The 20,834-nt window shown below is 48.9% G+C and overlaps 1 protein-coding gene and 1 pseudogene across 1 annotated transcript in view; both read right to left on the reverse strand.

The window, feature by feature from the left end:
• The window catches only part of Shld1 (shieldin complex subunit 1), an 85,656-nt gene extending 65,341 nt beyond the window's left edge, over positions 1-20,315 (reverse strand). The window contains exons 1-3 of the mRNA XM_013160000.2: positions 20,285-20,315; positions 15,023-15,082; positions 14,733-14,914 (exon numbers count right to left, since the gene is read on the reverse strand). Of these exons, the coding sequence (XP_013015454.1) occupies positions 14,733-14,914; positions 15,023-15,048 (208 nt within the window). The 5' untranslated portion in view covers positions 15,049-15,082; positions 20,285-20,315. The remainder of the gene's footprint in view (positions 1-14,732; positions 14,915-15,022; positions 15,083-20,284) is intronic.
• LOC134476068 (eukaryotic translation initiation factor 5-like) lies at positions 7,275-14,077 on the reverse strand (annotated as a pseudogene).
• Positions 20,316-20,834: the final 519 nt, after the last annotated feature.

The raw sequence follows: 20,834 nt of genomic DNA on the forward strand, positions 1-20,834 counted from the left end.
GGAAGCCAGCTCACACTTCGTCCTGCTGTCACAGACAGCTAAATTAGGAAGAAATACGAAAGCAGTCAGACAGGCTGGGCCCTCAGAGGCGTACAGAAGGTAAGAGCGCGTTACACTGGTGACGGGAGGTGCATTTATTGAAGGCCAGGCCTCTGACAAGGAGAGCATGACTGCATACCTACATGCTTCCCTGAAAACAATAACAATCTATATTCTAAATAGCATCAGTCACCTGGGTAGGGACCAAGACTTCTGGACCCATCGCTTCCAGGAAGGTCCTTGTTCTTTCCATGCGTGCTTGTGATATGACCTGCCTCTCCACTAGCTCAATATCACCTAAACGACTACACTGGTAACCTTCCTGATAGGTCATAGTTTTATCCCACCTTATACTCACCCCTTGGTTTTGCTCTACAAAGCTTCCTTTGAGAAGTGGGACCCTTTTGGGGTCCCTTCCTGCTATACTCAGGCAGGAGCTGTCTTTCCCTATAATCCCAGCACTTGCTGAGGCAGGAAGATTATTGAGAGTTTGAGATCAGCCGAGGCTACAAAGTGAGTTCAAGGCCAGCCTGAACTACATAGCAAGACCCTGTCTCAAAAAGACAAAAAAAAATCCCTACTCTTAACCTCTGTTGTTCCTCAAAATTCGATTTTGCAGAACATGAACTCAGCACATGTTTCCCTCATATCATCTGGAGGTCTGATACCCTTCTAATGCTGATGCTGGCACTGGCTATGGGCCTGCAGCATCCCACAATCTGAGCACAGCAAGGGTTACATCTGCAGTGACCCTCAGTCTCCTGCCCTGCGCTCGGAGGCCAGGTTTTTGGAAGGTGGCTGATGGGTCACATCTGCACCACCTGGATCTGTCCACCAGGAAATGGGGATAAAAATAGAATCTCTCTGCTGGCCTCAGTGGTGCAGGCCTAGGATCCCACCTACTCAGGAAGCTGGGGAAGGAGGACTGCAAAGTTTGAGGCCAGCCTGGACACTAAACTCAGTGAGATCCAACTTAAAATAAAAAGGGATAGGAATATGGAGTGAGAAGGGGTGAAACTGGGCACCTCTGGGTGAACTGTACAGCTGAGCTCCGAGGAAGCCATGGCTAGGACCACAGGGGCACAGGTGCAGCTACGATGTCAGGTCGGCAGGGCCATAGCCCTGAGAGTCCTGTCAGCTTCCCACTCCCCACTCAGGCTCTGCTTCTGTTTCTGCTTCTGTAACCATTTCACTTGGCATTGCCTAGCACTGAGGAATTTCTCTGTAGAAACAGTATAAAGGTAAAAGCAAAGCCTTGCTCAGGGCTCTCAGGCTGCAGAGACCCCGGGAAATAAAAGCCGTCCTTTTCTCCAGCTCAGGTGAATTGCTGGGGCTCCCATTGGTCTCCTGTTCAGCAGAGCACCCCTGGTTCAATCCCCATACTGAAAAGGAAATCTCCCCCTCCACTTACGAAGGGTCACCTGGGATCATGCTGACTGGACACTTAACAGTATCGGCTCTTGTGACAACCACGTTCAGGTGACTGACTACACTGCAGCCCTTCTTCACAACTTCTGCAGTGGGCATTCCTGAAAGCATGGGACTTACTGTGAGCTCTAGGTGAATGCTTCCACTCTGGAACTTTGTGGCCATGTGTTTTAAAAATTTATTCTTAGCTCTGCTCCATAACGATCTCAGAACTTCTGTCTCTAGAGAACCCGGGAGGCCCAGGAAAACCAGTGCTGTGGTTCCAGTCCAAACCCCAAGTGCCAGCAAGTAGGTGCCAGCCGGAGTGTGAAGGCCAAGGAGAAGGTAGACAGTTCAGCACAGGCAGACGGGGCAAGTCAGCTTTCTCCATTTCTGGCCCAGGCCCTCAGCAGCCCTGCTCAGCCACACTGCTGAGCGCAGGGCTGATCTTCCCCCTCACTGAGTCACCTGCTCATCAGTTCTGCAGCATCACAGACACCAAGGGAGAAGGCTTCATTTCCAGTCCCCTCCTGGGGTGCATCTCACGGGTTCTTTGCAGAAACATGGCCACACTAATAGCGCTGGGCAGCCAAGCATGCACAGAAGTGCTGCTCCTCACTTTCACGGCTGGACACCTAACTGCCAGTGTTCTTTCCCCTTTGCAGCAGTGATATCAGAGATGGCGGCTGCAATGTCCCTAAGTAACTCATCCTTCTCACCACCCAAAATGAACATGCAGCACAAGTGAGAAATAAACTGTAATTTTAAATCCCTTAACTCTCTGTTACTACTGCAAAACTTAGCTTCTCTTAGCTGATACTGACTTTCCACGATGCTTACAACTTTTGATGGTGTTGGCACAAGCCTGTAATCCCAGCACCAGGGAGGCTGAGACAGGAGGCCCCTTCTGAGTTTGAAGCCAGCCTGGGCTAAACAGTGACTTTGAGGCCAACCTAACCTACACAGCAAGACCCTGTTTCAAAAAACCAAAACAAATTAAATTTCTGGTCCATAGCAATTACCCCTTTTCTGTGAAAAGCTAAAAATATAGATACACATATATAAACACAAATGTAGAAATATATAACATAAAGATACAGATGTATATGAAGGCACACTTCTTTCCTCATTTCTTAGTTTTAGATGGGAGGGTGGAATGATGTGTGTGATACACTCTCTATATAAAAAGTATTTCAACATAAAAGTAAATAGATCTTATCTTTAAGATCTTGAGATAATTTTTTTCTTCTTTTTCTTTTCTCCTTGAAATAAAATGGATTTGGGTGAGAAAGATCTTGACATAAGATAAAAGGTTTCTTAATCTAGAGGATAAGGGGCACAAACAACCTCTTCAGACATCACAATCATTGTGCTCTGTAGGAATTATAAGAGGGTCCCAGAGAACCTTGGCTCTAGCTCAGGGCACTCCAGCTTCAGAACTTCAGGAACTTCCAGCCGGACTGCTATGGGCGATGTCCTCTGCCATGGTGGATTTTAGTGTCACCTCGGCCTTTGCCCATTGGGTCCAGTAGCACCGCCCGGCCTCAGGTCTGACAACAAAATTGTCACCAGACACTGCCAACCACCCCCTAAGGGACCAAATCATCTTCACCTGAGACCCACTGCTCACGCTGCAATCCTGAGCAGACTTGAACCTTCTCTTACAGAGCTGGGTAACAATTTTCTTTCCTAAGAGATTAGATATCATCATGTTGATCCACTCACACAAGGTTGGTCCAGTGCCCACGACCAGATCTGGGACAAAGCGGACCAGGGTTCACGGTTGAAGCCAGTATCTCACCAACTTTTCTAGAATTACTTCTGGGGCAGGAACTATAGAGTGTTTGAGTACCCTTTTATTTACCTAGCTATTTTCATGGTGCTGGGCACGGAACTCAGGGCCACACATGCGAGGCAGACGGAGTCTTCCAAACACAGACGGAGTCAAGGCAAACGTAAGGGGACAGGGCGCTCACCCCACAGCAAGGTGTCTGCACCTCAGCACCTTCCCTCCCTGCACCCCGAGCTGCTTTTCCAGCAAGGGTGGGGTCCAGGCAGGCACTGGGGAGCTCAGTGTTAGCCCAGACCTTCAGGAAGCCAGGTGCAAAGGCTGCAAGTTTGAGTATGGCCAAGGTAACTCAGTTACTTAGCAAGACTTGTCTCAAAATACAAAATAGAAAAGGGCAGGTGACATAGCTCAGTACAAGGCCCCTGGGCCTGGTCTCCAGGACCCAGAAAAAAAAAGGCTGAGTGAAAAAACCCTAAATTTGGTCATTTGCAGGGAAATGGGGAGAGCTGGGAATAAACACTGAGCAGTGGTGAGACACAGAGATGTCGCTGTTCTCCCTGATGTGCGGAGTCTAAGTCCACTTTACAAGCCAAGAAGTAGGACCATCATTAGTCAAGAGGAAGCAAACAGGGAGTGGGCCAGGCGCAGTGGCACATGCCTGTAATCCCTGTACCCAGAGGCTGTTAAAAGGATCACTGCAAGTTCAAGGCCAGCCTGGGTTACATAGCAAGACCCTGTCTGAAAAAAAAAGAAAAGACAGGAAGACAGGTGGATGTATACGATAAAAACATACACATTAGGCCAGCAGGCTGAGGCAGGGGATCACAGTAAGATCAAAGCCAGGCTGAACCATATGCCGAGGCTCTGTAGTTCGAATGTATTCATTGTTGTTTTTGAATTATCACTGAAACTTAGTATGTTGTAAAATTAATAATGAAGGGAAAAAAAGAGAAGTATCAGTGCTGTCATCCTTGGCCTGTGACTGATGACAGAAAACACTGAGAAGCCCGGCAGGCTCGCACCTTTCTCAGGAGGCTCTCGGCTTAGCTCCAGGCCTCCGCCTGGGCGGGACTTGCCGAGCGGCAGGAAGCAGCAATCTTGCTCTCCTGCACTGACAGCTCTGAGGTCCCAGTGCCCAGGGGCCGCAGCCTTGGCCTTCATCCGGGGACACAAAACCACCCAGCTTTTGTGGGTTGTGGCTCCAACAACAATTCAATTTTCTGAGTTTCTGCTGTTTAGTTTGGTCTCGGAGCAGGGGACACCCATGGGTCCCTGCTGGTGCTGCCACAGAAACTGTGAGCCCATCTGTGGTCTCCAGACCTCAGCCTCAGGATGCAGTGTCTCTTGTAGGAAACCTGCAGGGAGGTTTCTGGGCTGTACAAGGGCAGGCCCTCCAGGCCAAGCTGCTTGTAGTGCTCAGGTCCCTAAGCCTAAACCCACAGCTGACCCTGAGTACAGGAAGGGACAGAGTCTCAGGCTGGCAGACCTGAGGTGTCATGGCCTGGGTCATGCATTGGGTCAACCAATCCTCCTCAGCCTGGAGGATCTAGGATCACTTCCTAGATCCTCCTGCTTCCTGCTCACTTGCCAGGGCTCTCTAACTGGTCTACTTAGCTAGCTGCCAGGCTTCCTGGTGCTGCTGGAGAGACCACCAGTCAGTCCTGGGAAAAATGTCCCTACTTGATTCATTGCTGAGATGTGTGCGTGTACCTGTGTGTATATCTGTATGTATCTGTGTATACCTGTGTGTGTATACTTGTGTGTACCTGTGTACCTATGTGTATCTGTACATCTGTGTATGTACCTGTGTGTATCTATGTGTGTACCTGTATGTATCTGTGTATACCTGTATCTGTGTATCTGTGTGTACCTATATGTATCTGTGTGTGTACCTATGTGTGTGTGCACATGTGCTGCAGTACTGGAGACTGAACCCACAGACATTCTACAACTAAGCTACATCTCTAACCCATTTCTTTTTTTAATTTTTTTTTTTTTTTTTTTTTTTTTTTGTACTGGGGATTGAACTCACAACCTTGTGCTTGTTAGGTGAGCGCTTATGCTGCTGAGCTAAATCCCCCTTGTTTTTAAATTTTGTGATAATTGCCCAGCTTACCCTTGAACTGCTTTCTACCCTTCTGCCTCAGTTTCCTGAATACCTGAGATTCCCAGCGTGCATCACCACACCAGCCAAGGCTGCCCTCTTGTTGCTAGGTTGCAGGTCAGGATGCATCAGGTGGCTTCCACAGTTGGGCAGGGATGTAAGACACCTGCCACCCAGTGGTCCTCCAGCCCTGGGGCCCCAGCACATCCATGTACCGCATCTCCTTAGGCTGCCTCTTGCATTTCCAGGGCTAATGGTGGACTCAGCAGAGCAAAAAAGGTGAAAACTGCCCAGGCCAGTGCTGGGTTAGATGTCCCATGACCTCCCTTAGGTGACAGCGATTTCATCAAGGAAGGGAAGAGCCACCCCAGGTCTGGGATGGGGATGTGGCTCAGGCGTGCAGTCCTTGCTGAGCGGGTGTGAGGCCCTGGGTTCCACCTCTCCGTGAGGGAGGGTGGAAAAAAGCATAAACCTCCAGCAAAAGATTTTTTTTTATTGGTACTTGCAAGGCTGGCGCTTATGTCGCTGAGCTAAATCCCCAGCCCCAAAAGATTTTTTAAAAGTCCATCCTTTAGCAGGCAAATGTACAAAAATTAGATAAGCAGGATACACAAAAAAGAGGTCTCCTCAAATTGTGTAACACACGTAGTGAGTATAACTGTAGACAGACCAACTTCTCAAATTGCAACTGAGTAAAGTAATTCTAAAAATGTTGAATTTTACCTCTGGTTGGTAAGGAACTCAACAAACACATGAGGAAGTGAAGGCAGGAAATGGGGGGAGAGCACTTGCTTAGCATGTGTGAAACCCTGGGTTTGATCCCCTGCACCACAATGAAGAGAGGAGAGAAGGAAGAGAGGGAGGAGGGAAGAGGCACAGGCTTCACACTTTGGGTACACTGCAACTGTTCCCAGGAAAACTCCGTCTGTGAGCACGCAGCCACCAGATGGCAGCAGAATCAAACAAACCCTGCCCTACAGGGAGCCCGAGTCAGGCACCATCTCCAGAGCAACTGCTTAGACACTCCTGCCTGAAAACGTGGCACATTAGTTTACCCCAAGAGCTGGCAGGCCTTGAGACGTGAGCCCCAGCACTCATGCACAGGGAACCCCGGGATGAAGGAAGAGCTCCACAGGAAGGCTCCACAAGCCAGGCTCCCTAACCCCACCGCACCATCACCCAGCTATAAAGAGCTCCAGGGAGAAAGGGGAGCCACTCAGCAAGGAGCAGCTAGAGGGCAGAGGGCTGCCAGGAGCGGAGCTCTTCTGCACAGGAGAGGCTCCGCTCACCTCAAACCCCACAACTTTGCTGGCCGGCTTAGCAGAAGAAGCTGAATCCTGCCTGGGGTGAAACTTAAGAGAGCACGCCTGACCTCCGGGTAGCCTGCAGGCAGGTGTTAGCGCTTTTTCCACAATGGGAAGCGGGAAGAAGCCAAGCTTGGTGGCACACACCTGTAATTTGGGCATTCAGGATGCTAAGGCAGGAGGATTCCTACGAGTTTGCATCCAGCCTGAACTACAAAGCAAGACCCTGACCAATCCACCAGGCCAAATATAACAGATTGAGAGAGAAAAGGTAGAAAGAGCCCCACTGTGCAGTGGACACAGGCCAGGCACAGACGTTCCAAAGAGGGCACTAAGAGCTCTTAGCGGTACTCAGGTTGGCAGGAAAGAGCTGGCAGCAAACACTCAGGCTTGATACTCAGCACGCACACACCCGTGACGTCAGCTTGACCCCGCCCTGAGCCATAGCTTCCAGCCGGCCACTGCCCAGCCTCTTGGGGCTCCGCTCTCTGCGTGGCTACCGCAGTCCCCACAATGCTTCCTCCCGGGCGCTCAGAGCATCACCAGAGCAATGTGCGCACGGCGGATGTGGCTCAGCGCCTGTGAGGTGAATGTACAGTGAATGACCAAGGCCCTCGCTCAGTCTCCCTAATCACATGCAGGCTCTCCGAGGTGGTTTTATGTAATAATGATACAGATGACAGCGAACGGCCGGGTGTTGGGGAGCACACAGGAGGCTGAGGTAGGAGACTGCTGCCAGTTCAAGGCCAGCCTGAACTACGTATGAGACAAGGTCATGAGACAGCTAGGGATAAAGCTCAGTGACATAAGCACCTGCATGATGAGTGCAGAGTCCGGAGTTCGATTCCCAGTACAAAAAAAAAAAAAAGAAGAAGAAGAAAGAAACAGTAAACAGAACCAAGGGTGGAATGTGTTTGCTGTAATCAGCTGTTTCCTCCTGTCTGCAGAAACGCAGCTGCCAAGGGCGGACTGCACAGCAGATAAGAGCTCTGAGGGTGTGGCTGGCGGCAGGCCTGCAGCGGGGCTCACCTCAGCTGGGGTTTGTTCCTAAAGCATAACTACAGGCAAAGTCCACAGAGGTAAACAGGTTTCCTTCCGGCAAATGTGCAGGGCAACCAAGTCCAATGAGGCAAATGGAATTCGTGAGTTTTTTGTGGATTTTTGTGACCAAAGTCAAATCTTTATTTTTATAACTGTATAAATGTGATCCAAATATGTCCACCACTAGTTTTCCCAAAAGAAACATGTATAAATAAGCAAACTACATCTGCTCACTGACATGTATGGACTCCCTAAGGTGTCTCATTGGGCTTAATTACAGACCACTCCCAGTAACAGATTTTAGTATAAAGTGTAGCACGATGTTAAGCCATTTGAGCTTCTGCACATACATGCTGCACTTCTGGCTGATTATGGAGAACAATTTGCAGCATTACACTGTTAGGTAGGTTGCACCCATCGTTTTAAATGGCATCAAAATCAATGTCATCGTCCTTGTTGTCTCAACTTCTCAAAAACATCATCCTTGTTGTCTCAACTTCTCAAAAACCCACCTGAGAATAGTGACAGTGGTACAGAAAAGAAAGAAAAGGAAAAGAAAAACAGAAAGGGCAAAGACAAGGAAAATGGCTCAACTTTCGGCACACTGGCAGTCTTTGAATAAACCACCTCAATGTTTTCATCTTCCTCACCATCAGAGGATTCTTCCTCTGCCTCCTTCAACCACTTAATGAACGGTTCTGCTTTGACATGAATCTCTTTGGCAAGTTCTTTTGAAACGTACTTCTTAGAGGCCTTTTCGGACCAGCTGATGATGACCGCCTCTTCTAACAGGTCTGCGTCGTACATCTCCTTCAAGATATGTGGGATCTTGGCGAGGAGCTGAGCTTGATGCATCGCCACCACACGCTCCAACCCATGAAGAAGGTACCACTGGGCTTTTTTGTTGTTGTGACAGAATCTGAGGAAATGGCGCCTGTATTTAATTTGTTCTCTAATCTTCTCGTTAAAAAAAACTTCAGTCAGAACAAGAGGGCCCATGGCTTTTACATCTACTTTTTCTGCTTCAGCAACAATTTCTTTGTCAGATGAGTCAATAATGCCCTCTTCCTTCTTTTTCTTAACAAAATCAAACAGGATATTCACACGCTCCTCTGTGGTCCTCTCCAGTCATCACTGTGCATCAGGACTTTGGCATGGCCGCTGATCTCATCCATCCTGCGCCTCTGAGCCTCCTCAGTTGTGTCCTCCCCCAGTCATTGTCCTCCTCCTCTCCAATGGCCCGTGGAAGAGGGCTCGTTTCACTCGGGTGGTGGTGGTGGGGTCTCACTGCTGGATACTGAGCCATTTTCCTTGTCTTTGCCCTTTCTGTTTTTCTTTTCCTTTTCTTTCTTTTCTGTACCACTGTCACTATTCTCAGGTGGGTTTTTGAGAATGAATGTGCAGAGTTTATGATGTGTGTCAAGCATGCCTCAATAGCCACAGGATTTACAAGAATTACCTATTGTTTGCTTCTTCGGATTCACATGCAGATCTGTTTCAGGATTCTCACAATCAGGACAGAGGACAAATTTTTTAATGAATCCATCCAATATGTCTTGCAGCATCTTCGCCTCATGAGATCCACTGACAATTCTTTACATCAAACTGGGTCTGTGCTCCCAGCTCAACCAAAGTATTTGGTGGGACACGATGAAGGCCGATTAAGCGCCTTTGCAACATCAACCACGTTGACTATAACTGTCTTGATTCCATTTCCTTTGCCCTCAACCTTGGCAATCAGACAGGGCATCTTGTAGCGATAGAACTGAACTGGTCTGAAACGCTGCGGTTGACATTGACAGACATTTTGGCTTATTAGTGACTTTATCAATAAGATGAAGAGATCTTTGATTGCAACTTTTTAGTATCTTCTGTCTGGAGAAGGGATGACATAAACAACTGCAAGAGTTCTCAGTCTCTGACATGAAAAAATTTTCGCCACTGAGGCTGTAAGCTTCTTGCTTGTATGTTATGTTTCCCCAATACAGGTACCAATGGCTGCACAACAGCTCGTTTTCGTCAAATAAAGACATAAACCCAACGCAGCTTGCCCTGGACTGGGAGGAAGAGGTGCTGGAAACAGGGTCTGGAATGGCGGGCGGTGAGCGGAGAGGCGGCAGAGCAGGTGCTGCCGCGAACCGAACAGCGGGAGGGGCTGTCTCAGCAACGGCTGTGTCCACACCTTCACACAGGCAGCACTGTCAGTCTGGCGACTTGGCAGGGACACAGCTGTGAGCCACAGGTGGGTGGAGGAGCAGGAGCACAGGGCAGGGGTGCGGGCCGCCCAATTCTTGAGTTTTTAAAATAATTTTCCCAGTGGCCGTGGTAGCTGAGGTGGCCTAGGTGGCAGGACTGCCGTGTTCAAGGTCAGCCTGAGTTACATGGTGAGGCCCTGTCTCAAAAAACAAAACAAAAATATTCTCCCCTATGAAACTATTACCAGCTCCAGGGACTAGTGGATATGACCTACAACGCGTAGCAGAGAACTACATATTCATGCTTTTGTAAAAGGATAAAGAAATCGAGGGCTGGGGATTTAGCTCAGCGGCATAAGCGCCTGCCTTGCAAGTGTGCAGTCGTGAGTTTGATCCCTGATACTGATAAAAAAAAATTTTTAAAAAGGATAAAGAAATCACAGAAGGCGTCTGCACAGAGGGTCACCCAGGAAACAGGAGTGGCCAGGTTGCTGCGTGACCTCAGGTGAGTCTTCATTGTCCTGGGACTCAGTTTCCCCATGCAAAATGCAAATCTAAAGCCCTGCGTGATGGTGCACGCCTGTGCAGGCTGAGGCAGGAGGATATTGTGAGTTTGGGACCACCCTGGGCTACAAAATGAGCTCAAAGCCAGCCTAAACTGCATAGCAAGACCCTGTCTCAAAAAGACCAAAAAAAAAAAACCTAGACTAAGAAAGCTCAATAGTTCTCAAACTCTGCCTGGCTCTGGTGACCTTTCCTTAGCAGAACTAAACGAGTGTGGATGAGTAGGGGTGCAAGGCCTGGACCCCAACAAGCTCATGACCCCATACCAGCCCCACCCCGAAGGGCTGTCTGCGGCACCTACCAGCCTGGAAGCATTCCACCCACCAGCCAACGTGGCTATGGGTCCTCTACATCTTTTTCTGGAGCCGGGTGGTTGAGACAGGGTTTCAGTATGCAGTTTAGGCTGGCCTGGAACTCACTGTAGTCCAGGCTGGTTTTGAACTCTTGGCAATTCTCAAGTGCTGGGATTACAGCAAAGAGTTCAGAATCATGTTTTGAAGTTGAAACTTCAGTTTGGATGGCTGAATTGGCACATTCAACCCAAGAAGAGACCAAAACTGCAGAAACACACTGCCATGAGAATACCTGGACCTTCCAAATAAAACTGGGCAACTCAGCGTGTGACACAAGTGCTCAGTTGTGTTCTCAGTCACGTCCCAGAGAGCTGGCTCAACAACTGCTGTCCTGTCCTCCCCTCTCCTCACCATGTCCTGGCTGTGGGGGTGCTGGGAATGTTACCACCAGCTCATCTGCTTCTTAATGTATCTACACACAGAAAACATCTTTAACATTACTTCCATCTAGTTCCTGTTTGAAACAGCAATAACAGATCCAACTTTACAGGCGTCACCTAACTTCTAGTGTGTGGCTTTGGCTTTCTTTTTCTTCTTTCTTTATGGGAACCAAGTATTGCAGTATTACCAAGAGATACCACATGAATTATAGAAAGGAAAAAAGACAAACATATTTATCTGTTCTTAATTATTAAATTCTCTGGATGAAATGTCAAAGTACACAGCATATAAACAGCCTTTCAAGACTGGGATGTTGACAGTAGAAAAGCAGCATCAGGGGCCCGCACTAACCACCGTTAGCCCTGGCCGTCAAGCTGCTGGCCAGGGGCCTTTCATCATCAAAGCCTCATTGTGTGGCGTCGCCTTTGCATCCACATTCAGCGCACTTCCCCAGCGCTGCTTGTGGGCAGAAACTCAGGTCTGAGGAAAGGGCTGAGATTTCCTGCATCCGTGTCTCGATGTCCAAACACCAGCTTCAGAGGCCTTTGTCCTGTCCTAGAAGCCACCTTGGGTGCCATCCAGGTCTAAGCTCCCTCAGGTCCCGAAGCGACTAATGGGGCTGGCCAGGCGCCCTGGGCCATCGCACACCCCTGGCCCATGACCCCAGGAGCCCTCTGCGACCTCATTCCAGAGGGAGGGGCTGATCAAAGTCACCTGCCTTTTCCCTGCTGTGTTCTGTGCATCCTTCAGCAGGTGAGAAAGTACCCACTGGGCAGGGAGCCACAAGTCCAGGCTTGGGACGGACTGAAAGGTTTAGGGGTGCAGTCAGAGTGACCTTCAGTGGTCGAGAAGGGAGCAGGCCCGGATGGGCAGGCCCTGGTGTCTAGTGTCCTATGCCAGCTATTGGGTGGACCTGCAGCAAATGGATACACCTTCTAGGTGACACTCTAGAAGTTGTGTGCACCAGTCCTTAGTTGTGGAAGGGGCATTTCCAAATGAAGGCCTCATGGTGCAGTCAGCTCCAGCCCTAAGTCCCCACGGCCTGTCTCCGAGTGCCATGGCAGTGACGCAGTTTCCCATTCCACAGGCAGTGCTGGCTGAACACCTGCTCTGCGGGGACTGACATCCCAGTGGAAGGACACAAATGAACTAACAGTGAAAAACACAGGATGCCAGGGTGCTGAGTGCTGTGGGAAGACAGAGCTAGGGGATGCTGGGATGGGAGGGAGGCCAGGGTCGCCTCCCCAAGGGGCCCTCCACATGCTGGGCAGAAGGCGCAGCCAGGCTGGCCAGCTGGGGGCCAGGAGGCGACAGGGCACAATCTCTAAGTTGCACTTGATGAGGATTTTTTTATTTTAAGATAATCTCACCATATAGCCCAGGTCTGGAACTCATTACGTAGCCAAAGCTGGCTTCAAACTCATGCCAATCATCCTGCCTCAGCCCCCCAGTCCTGGAATTACAGGCCTGCACCATCACTCCCTGCTTCAGCAAGAGCTAGGGCTTCTTGCTGGATCAGAGAAGACACCAGGCTCCATCCTGAGGTTTAACATTCCCTGACTGCCCTGACGCATACTCAGAAAGGCACCTTCCAGGGCTGCATGGAGAGCGGATGGGGCTGGGCAGATGGGAAAAGCCAGCAAGGGGCCAGTGGTGTGACAGTGGCCTGGCCCAGGGCTGTGTGAGGGGAGAGGCTGACTGTGCAGGGCCCAGGTCACCAATGGCAAAGCTGGCAGGACTTGCCAGGATGTGAGAATGAATACAGAAAAAGAAGCTAGAGACAACTCTCAGGGTTTGGGGGTTTTTGTTTTTCACTAAGTTCACAGAGGATAAAAAGGCTTTTCTGAACTATGAAAGCTTCAAAGCACTAGCCCACGGGGATATGTATGTGTGTGTATGTGTGTGTGTATGGGTGCACATGTGTGTACCTATGCGCATGCATGTATGTGTGTGTGCATGCATGTGTTTAGGGGCACATTACGGAGAGTGGGGGAACTGTGTCTTTGGTTTATGAAGTATCAGGTTTCTGCAGCTTGGCAGAAACCAAGCGATGACACTGGGCTACAGATGGTCTAAATGTCAGGAGCTTGGAACAGATTGGGCACCAAGAGCACCTGAGGCTGTGGCTGGACCAGCTCACCCAGGAGCCAGGTCAGAGGGCATCTGAGGACTCGCCTGGCTCTGCCAGGGGAGGCTGGGGAGGAGGGGAAGGAGAAGTGCAGAGAGGCCGAGAACCAGCAGCAGCAGAGTGACAGAGGCAGGAGTGCTGTCTAACAGAGCGCAGAGTGCAGGGAAGCACCAGGCGTCTGCCACGTCACAGCACTGACAGGAAGACAGGGCTTGAGAGCAGCCACTGGTTTAAAATGGGAGGTATATGGGGTGTGGTGGTGCATGCCGGCAATCCCAGCTCTCGGGAGGCTGAGACAGGAGGATCACTGCAAGTTTAAGGCCAGCCTAGGCTTTAAACATAGAGAGACCCCGCCTCAAAATACAAAACAAAAATATCTAAAATAAAAGTTTCTCTCTTTTGCTAACATAAGCCTTTCTCCTTATCAGTGGATTCCCGGTTATTTGTTGCATGTTAACAGCAATCTGACTAATACACATACTTTAACTACAGCTATTACTGAATTCATCATGAAAGCTTTCAACTTGCTTAGTACCCAATGAGTTCCCCTTCCAAATAGACTTGAATTTATTTTTTGCTACGTTTGGTTTTGTTTTTTGAAACAGTCTCAGTTTGTAGTTCAGGCTAGACTTGAACTCACTTTGTCACCAGGCTGGTCTCAAAATCATGGTGATCCTTCTCCCTCAGCCTCCCAAGTGCTGGGATTATAGGCATGTGCCACCACACCTGGCCCTGAACTTCTTAATAAAAAAAAAAAAATATATATATATATATACATATATATATATATATAAAAATGACACCCACATTTCTGAGTTAAACCGAAGATTCTAGTTGTCTTTTATAAAAAAAATTTTTTTTTTGCTGATACCAGGGATTGAACTCATGACCTCGCACTTGCCAGAGAGGCACTTACAACATTGAGCTAAATCCCCAGCCTCTAGTTGCCATTTTGCAGATGACTCTAGCACTCAGAGACGTTAAGAAACAAGTGCCAAGGCACATAGCCCATAGCAGATCTAAGCATCTGATCCAGGTTCTCAGACCTTTAGATTAGGCAGAAATGTAAAGGAGAAGGGCCTGACAACCAGGCCCTTTAGCTGTAGCTGAAAATTCCCAACAGGCCTTGGAAACACACCACTAGCTCCTCCCTCAGAGAACCTTACCTTTCCAGACAGCGGCTCACATGCACGTGCACTGGTAACTACTGGCAGGCCCTAATGTGCACGTGCTGCTCTGAAGTTTCCAAAGAAAACAGAAAACAGCTCTCAGGAGGACACACAGTCTAGAGATGAGAAAGGCCCCAGATGAAAAGCTCCTGGGTGCTCCAAAGTGCCCAGCTGCCAGGGGCTCCTGAGAGATGCTGCCCTTCACAGGCTGCACAGCCACAGTGTTGCCAAGTCAGTTTATTTCAGCTTGCTCCTTACCTGGCTCTGCATCCCAGGAGCAAGCAACAGCTCGGGGCTCCGAACAGCTCAGGCTGTCACCAGCCAGCCCAGCACTGGCTCTCCGCAGCTCATAGTCCCAGATGTCACTGGCCGAGGGCAGGTCCAGGGAACCGCTGTCCCCTGGCGGACTGTCCGCAGTAGCTGCCCGAGTGGCCATCACCCTGCAGTGGGGAGGAAAAGGCAACTCAGGACAGAAGGCTGCTCGGCCACAGCCGTCCCGGGGCCATGGAGCCGCAATCACACCTGAACCTCACTTCCCTGCTACGCACAGCGTGTGTTCCCCGGACCCGTGCATCTGCACGCCAGCTTCTCCTGCAGGAGGAGGATTCCTGCAAGTAAGAAAGTAGGAGGAATTTCAAGGGGAAAAGAGGCTCCACATCTGAACATCAGGACGACGGCTCATAGAGCCCTTCTGGGGTAAAGTACGGGGCAGAACTACTGTAACTCGGGGCTGAGAGTATCTGATGAGCCAAGCATGGGCCCACACCTGCAATCCCAGCATCGGGAGGCTGAGGCAGGAGGATCATAAGTTTGAGTCCAGCCTGGGCTACACAGCAAGCTCAAGACCAGCCTAGATCTCATTGTGAAACTCAAGCTAAATCAAATATTTGATAAAGAGGAAAAATTATTAAGTATAAAAAGGTTGAAAAATAATAGTGTTTGGTCAAGGTTTTATAAAATAAAATACTGTGTGTGTGTGTGTGTGTGTGTGTGTGTGTGTGTGTGTGTGTGAAATACAGGACATAAAGCCAGGGTGAACAGTCTGGAAGGGCTGAGGGTGTAGTTCAGCAATATGGTAGCAGGGAGTTTGCCTAGCACTCAAGGCCCTGCATTTCACTCCCAGCACTGCAAACAAAAAAAGGAAAGAAAGACAGAAAAAGTGGTGGAGCACATCTATAATCCCAGCACTTAGGAGGCTGAGGCAAAACAACTGCCCAAGTTTGAGGCCAACCTGGGCTACAGAGTGAGTTCAAGATCATATTACAAGGGCCAGGGCTTTAGCTCAGCAGCATAAGCATCTGCCTGGCAAGCTCGAGGTCATGAGTTTGATCCCCGGTACCACAAAAAAAAAAAAAAAAAAGGAAAAGACCAAACTACACTGCATAGCGATACCCTGTGTCAAAAAAAAAAATCTTGAACGATCTCAAAGGCAGATGTCTGAATGAACCAGTTTCAAACTCAGATGTATAAGCTTAACTATCACATGGTTTCTCTTACATGAGAAACCCAAATATAAATAGAGAGCAAAATAAAAGAACACAGCAAACAGCAGACAGGCCTTCCACAAAGGGCAGACCCAGAGGGGACGGAGGAGCAGGGCCTGGGAGGGAGACCTTCGAGGAACAGCCCCCCCACACCCTCGGGGAAGGCAATCAGTGAAGAGCCTGACAATGCAGCCCGGTAGGGTTCACCTGCAGCGCCACCCCCTGCCGGGGAGGGGACCCTGTCCCTGTGGGTGCTGCTGTTCACAGCGGACCCAGTCACAGAGGGAGGAGCGACACCCGGCCTAGCGGGTCCCCGCTGCCGGAGGACACATGGTCATGCGCGCGCGAAGTGGACGCGCACACGCCCGTGGCAGAAACGGGGCCTGGCCGGCAGCTCGATCCTGGGGCGAGGACGGTCAGCAGGGGGCGTGGCCCCTCCCTGTCACCTAACCCTCGGCAGGCTGCCCTCCAGGAAGGAGGGGACACATGGGGAACCAGCGGAAACAGCTACATCCTGCCTGTAGACGAGCGGCAGGAAATGCCAGGCGCCTCCTGGAGGCCTCTGCCGCCAAAAACCCCTTCTTGGGGCGCCAAGATAACCACCCGCGGGCGCCTCCGGGACCCAGGAGCTGCGTGCCAGCTCTGTCCTCCCATCTGCCGCGGGTGCCAGGGGATGCGACGGGGAGAGCGGCTGACAAAACTAAACTATAATAAACCAGTACCACAAAAATAAGGCAATCTGTTTAAACCTGAGACAGGGTGGGGTGCCATAGGGGAGGTGGCACAAGCCAGAAACCCCAGCACTCTACGAGGCCGAGGCAGGATGCCACAAAAATAAAATACAAAAATTTTAAGCAGTGGCTCCTCAGCCCCATCACTGATCTGCGGAAGGCCCTGAGCCTTTCCCTTCCAGCATCTTCCCCTTCCTCCCTTTAGGTCTCCACAAGTGCTCCTCCGGGCTTTCCTCCCGGGCTCCTCCCTACTTCAGGCCATTGGCCCTGAGGCAGGTCACTCAAAACTGCATCCCAAAACCCTGCATCCAAACTGCCAACCACGGCTGCACACAAGTGCAGTCCCAACACCTGGCGGGCTGAGGCAGGAGGGTCACTGGCCGGGCTCCATAGTGAGTTCAAGGTCAGCCTCAACTGCCTCAACCTGTCTCAACCTCCCCCAAAATTACAGTGACATCAAAACTAGGAAAACTTCACAACTACAGACAGGTGTTATGAGCACAGACATAAGAATCCTTGACAGGCATCTGAAATGAAGAGACACTTCTCAGATGAAGAACTAGAAATGGTAGGTAAATAAATGAAAAAATGCTCACCATCACTGGTCATTCACAAAATGCAAATTAAAACCCATGGCTATCCTCAAGAAATCAACCAGTAACAAATGCTGGAAGGGCTTTGGGGAAAGGAAGCCTTCTCCACTGTTGGTGGAAGTGCACACTGGGCCAACAACTGTGGAAATCAGTGTGCAGATTCCTCAAGAAACTAAAATTTAAGCTGGGCACAGTAGCACACTCTCGTAATCCCAGCACTTGGGAAGCTGAGGCAGGAGGCTCCTTGCAAGTTCAAGACCAGCCTGCGGTGCAAAGTGAGCCCAAGGCCAGCCTGAACTGCATAGAAAATCTAGTCAAAAAGACAAAAAAAGAATAAAAAAATTAAAACACAGATGTTCGATTTGACCCAACCAGTCTCCTTAATATCTCACTGTAAAAATTAAAGGCATCATACCATAGCGATACATGCACAACCATGTTTATAATAGTACAGTTTGTAATAGCTAAATCTTGGAAATGGTCCAAGGGCCCATTGAATGGATAAAGAAAATACGGTAAAGAAGATATGGGATTTTTTTTTTTATATACATCAGAGTAATGGGGTTGGGGGATACATAAACACAAAGTCCTGAATTTGATCCCTGGTCCTGGTATAAACACACACACACACACAATGGAGTACTACTCAGCAATAAAGAAGGATACACTTAAGATGTTTCTAGGTAAACAGATGGCACCTTGAGACTACACTCTTAAGTGAAATAAACGGGACACATATGAGTAAACACTGCATTATTTCTCTGGTGTGAAACACTGAAAGTGTGAATAAGGGTCAAAATGTGTAACAGGTATTGTGAAACAGGAAGAAAATGTTCAAATGGAGAGGGAAATAATGGAGGGGGAGGGGGAAGGAAAGAAGGAAAAAGTAAAACTGATGAAAGGGAAAATGGAAACAAAGCTTTATAAATGGGGAGGGAAGGAGGGCTGAAGGGAGGATAGTGGAATGGGAAAAAAGAGAAACAAGTTATATCGTGCACAGGTACAAATTCTCTATGGTGACTGTGAGAATATGTATATCCAAAATGTAAAAAAAAAAATCCTTGACAGAATACTAACAGCTAACACATAAAAAGGTCCAGGGGCTGATGCTGGGGCTCTGGGTTCAAGAACCAGCACCCCACCAGGAAGGGATGGGGAGAGGGGAGGGGAGAGAAGGGAGAGAGGATTATCCTTCCTGATTAGGGGGAACTAATTCCAGGAATTCCAAGCTGTCTCAGCATCTGAAACTCAATGTAACACACTAAGTCAGCAGAATAAACAAAATTCACAATAAACTGTACTCACTATGGTTGGCACCATAGTGTCCAACCTTTTGTCTGGACTGGGCTGCACTGAGTGAAAAGTAATCATTCGGAGCAGCATATAAAAGTATCCAAAACGGCCAGGTGTGGTGGCTCACACCTGTAATCCCAGCATTTGGGAGGCTGAGGCAGGGAGTTCACTGCAAGTCTGAGGGCAGCCTGGGTTCCCTAATGAGACCACTCTCAAGAAAAAAAAAAATTACAACCCGTGAAATCAAGATTATACAGTGCAGGAGACTTAGCTCAGCGGCACAGCACCTGCCTGGCAAGTGTGAGGTCCTGAGTTTGATTCCCAATACCAAGAGGAAAAAAAAAGATTGTACAGTACTGGCATAAGGCCAGACCGACAAGTCCAAAAGTAAAATCACACCAATAGGCAATTGATAAAGCAGTTTGGAAAGCAGCCCGGCAGCTCCTCAATCAATTAAACACAGCATTTACCCTTTGACCTGGCAATGCCACTCTCGTGTGCTAAAAAGAAAAATCTGGTCCAAATAATACCTGTAAACAGGGCTCCCGTCACAGCTGTTCTCAGAGTACACAAACCATGAAAGTAACCCTTACATCCGCCAAATGATTAACAGAAAAACCAGTGGCCCTTGCATTCCTGGAGCACTGCTCAGGAGGGACCCAGAGTGCCACAGGCTAGGCCTCGACAACAGTGTCTCAGTCAAGGTGACCGGCTAAAAGGTGACACGTGCTTGTCATCTCAGCACTGGGAACTCCGACCCAGCCTGGGCTACAGTGAGTTCAAAGCCAGCCTGCACACCCAGTGACCCTACCCCAAACAGGTCGCCAACAAAGCCAGTCACACGCTGTGGAATTGCATTTTATTGAATGTCCAAATTAGAATATCTACAGTGACTGCCTGAGACGTGAGGAGAGAGGAGACCCAGTCAATGCAAGGTGACATTGCTGGGGACTGGACCTCACCACATTCCTCTGGGTACAGCTGTTTTCTCTGCGGTGAAGAGAATATTCTAAAATTAGGCTGTAATGACCAATGTTCAGTACTGTAAATGTACCAAAGTTGGGGCAGGGCTTTGGCTCAGCAAACATAACTGCCTGCCTGGTACCATGAGTTTGATTCCAGGTACCAAAACAAAACAAAAAAGTACCAAAGTTTCCACTGTAGGCAAATTCTGTGTCTGAATAGAAATTTCTAAAGCAAGTTATTTTTAATTTAAAAATTTTTAAATTATATATATAGTTATGTTTTTGAGTCAGGATCTCGCTATGTAGTTCAAACTGGCCTTGAACGCACTACGTAGCGATCGAATCTGGCCTCGAATCTGCTGCCATCCTCCTGCCTCTGCTTCCCAAGTGCTGGGATTACAGCTGTGTGCCACCACGCCCCGCTAAGAAAGCTATTACAAAAAATAAGCAAAAAAAAAAAAAAAAAAAAGATATTAAAAGGATAAAATAACCGAAACGAATTCACACCCACCGCTGGTAAATTTTGGAGATTCCCCCAAGGGGAAGCTACGGCGGAGAGCGGGTCGTGTGGCCCGGCGGGCAATGTAAGTTGTCAGGAAAAACCGCCGTAAGTTCTCAACTGCCAAATATCAACCAGATGCACTCCTGAAACCCCCGCTCCCTATTTCCTCGCTCCCTTCCCAAAGTATTTGGCAAAGGGTGGAGAAAACCGCAGACAAAGCGTCCCAGCACAAATCCACTCACCGACCTACAACAGTAAGAGGCCGGAACCGGAAGCGAGGATGCCATCTTTGTTATGGGAAAAATAAAGTTTGAAAAGAAGCCACGAGAACCATCCTTAGTGTGGGCAGCCAACGCAAAGGAAAGCAGTGGCGGCCATGTTAATTCAGGGCATTTGCCCAATCTATGAAACTCGATGCGCAAGGCTAGTTTGAGCTGTTCCCAGTGGGAAGTTAATGGTTTGTGTGCTTGGTAACCAAGAGAACTGGCAAAATATTTTTTTAGAAATGTTAAAGTTAAATATGAACCTGAAAAAGTAGAGAGAGCAAGATGTGGTGACACAGCTTTGTAATCCCAGCACTTTCGAAGACTGAGGCATAAGAACCACAAGTCCAAGCACTAAGCTACTTCGCCACTTAAGTAAAACCCTTTCTCAAAATAAAAAAGAGTAGGGATGTAGCTATGCAAGAGGGCCTCTGTTCAATTTTAAATGCCCTCCCCAAAGAGAGAGAGATAATTAGGATGAAAATATTTTGATTCATGTAGGTATTCCAGTGTAGTGTAGAGCTAGCAG

The sequence above is a fragment of the Cavia porcellus genome, unplaced genomic scaffold, assembly GCF_034190915.1.
Source record: "Cavia porcellus strain 051 isolate PalLab524CR breed Dunkin Hartley unplaced genomic scaffold, mCavPor4.1 scaffold_5, whole genome shotgun sequence".
NCBI classification, from domain to species: domain Eukaryota; kingdom Metazoa; phylum Chordata; class Mammalia; order Rodentia; family Caviidae; genus Cavia; species Cavia porcellus.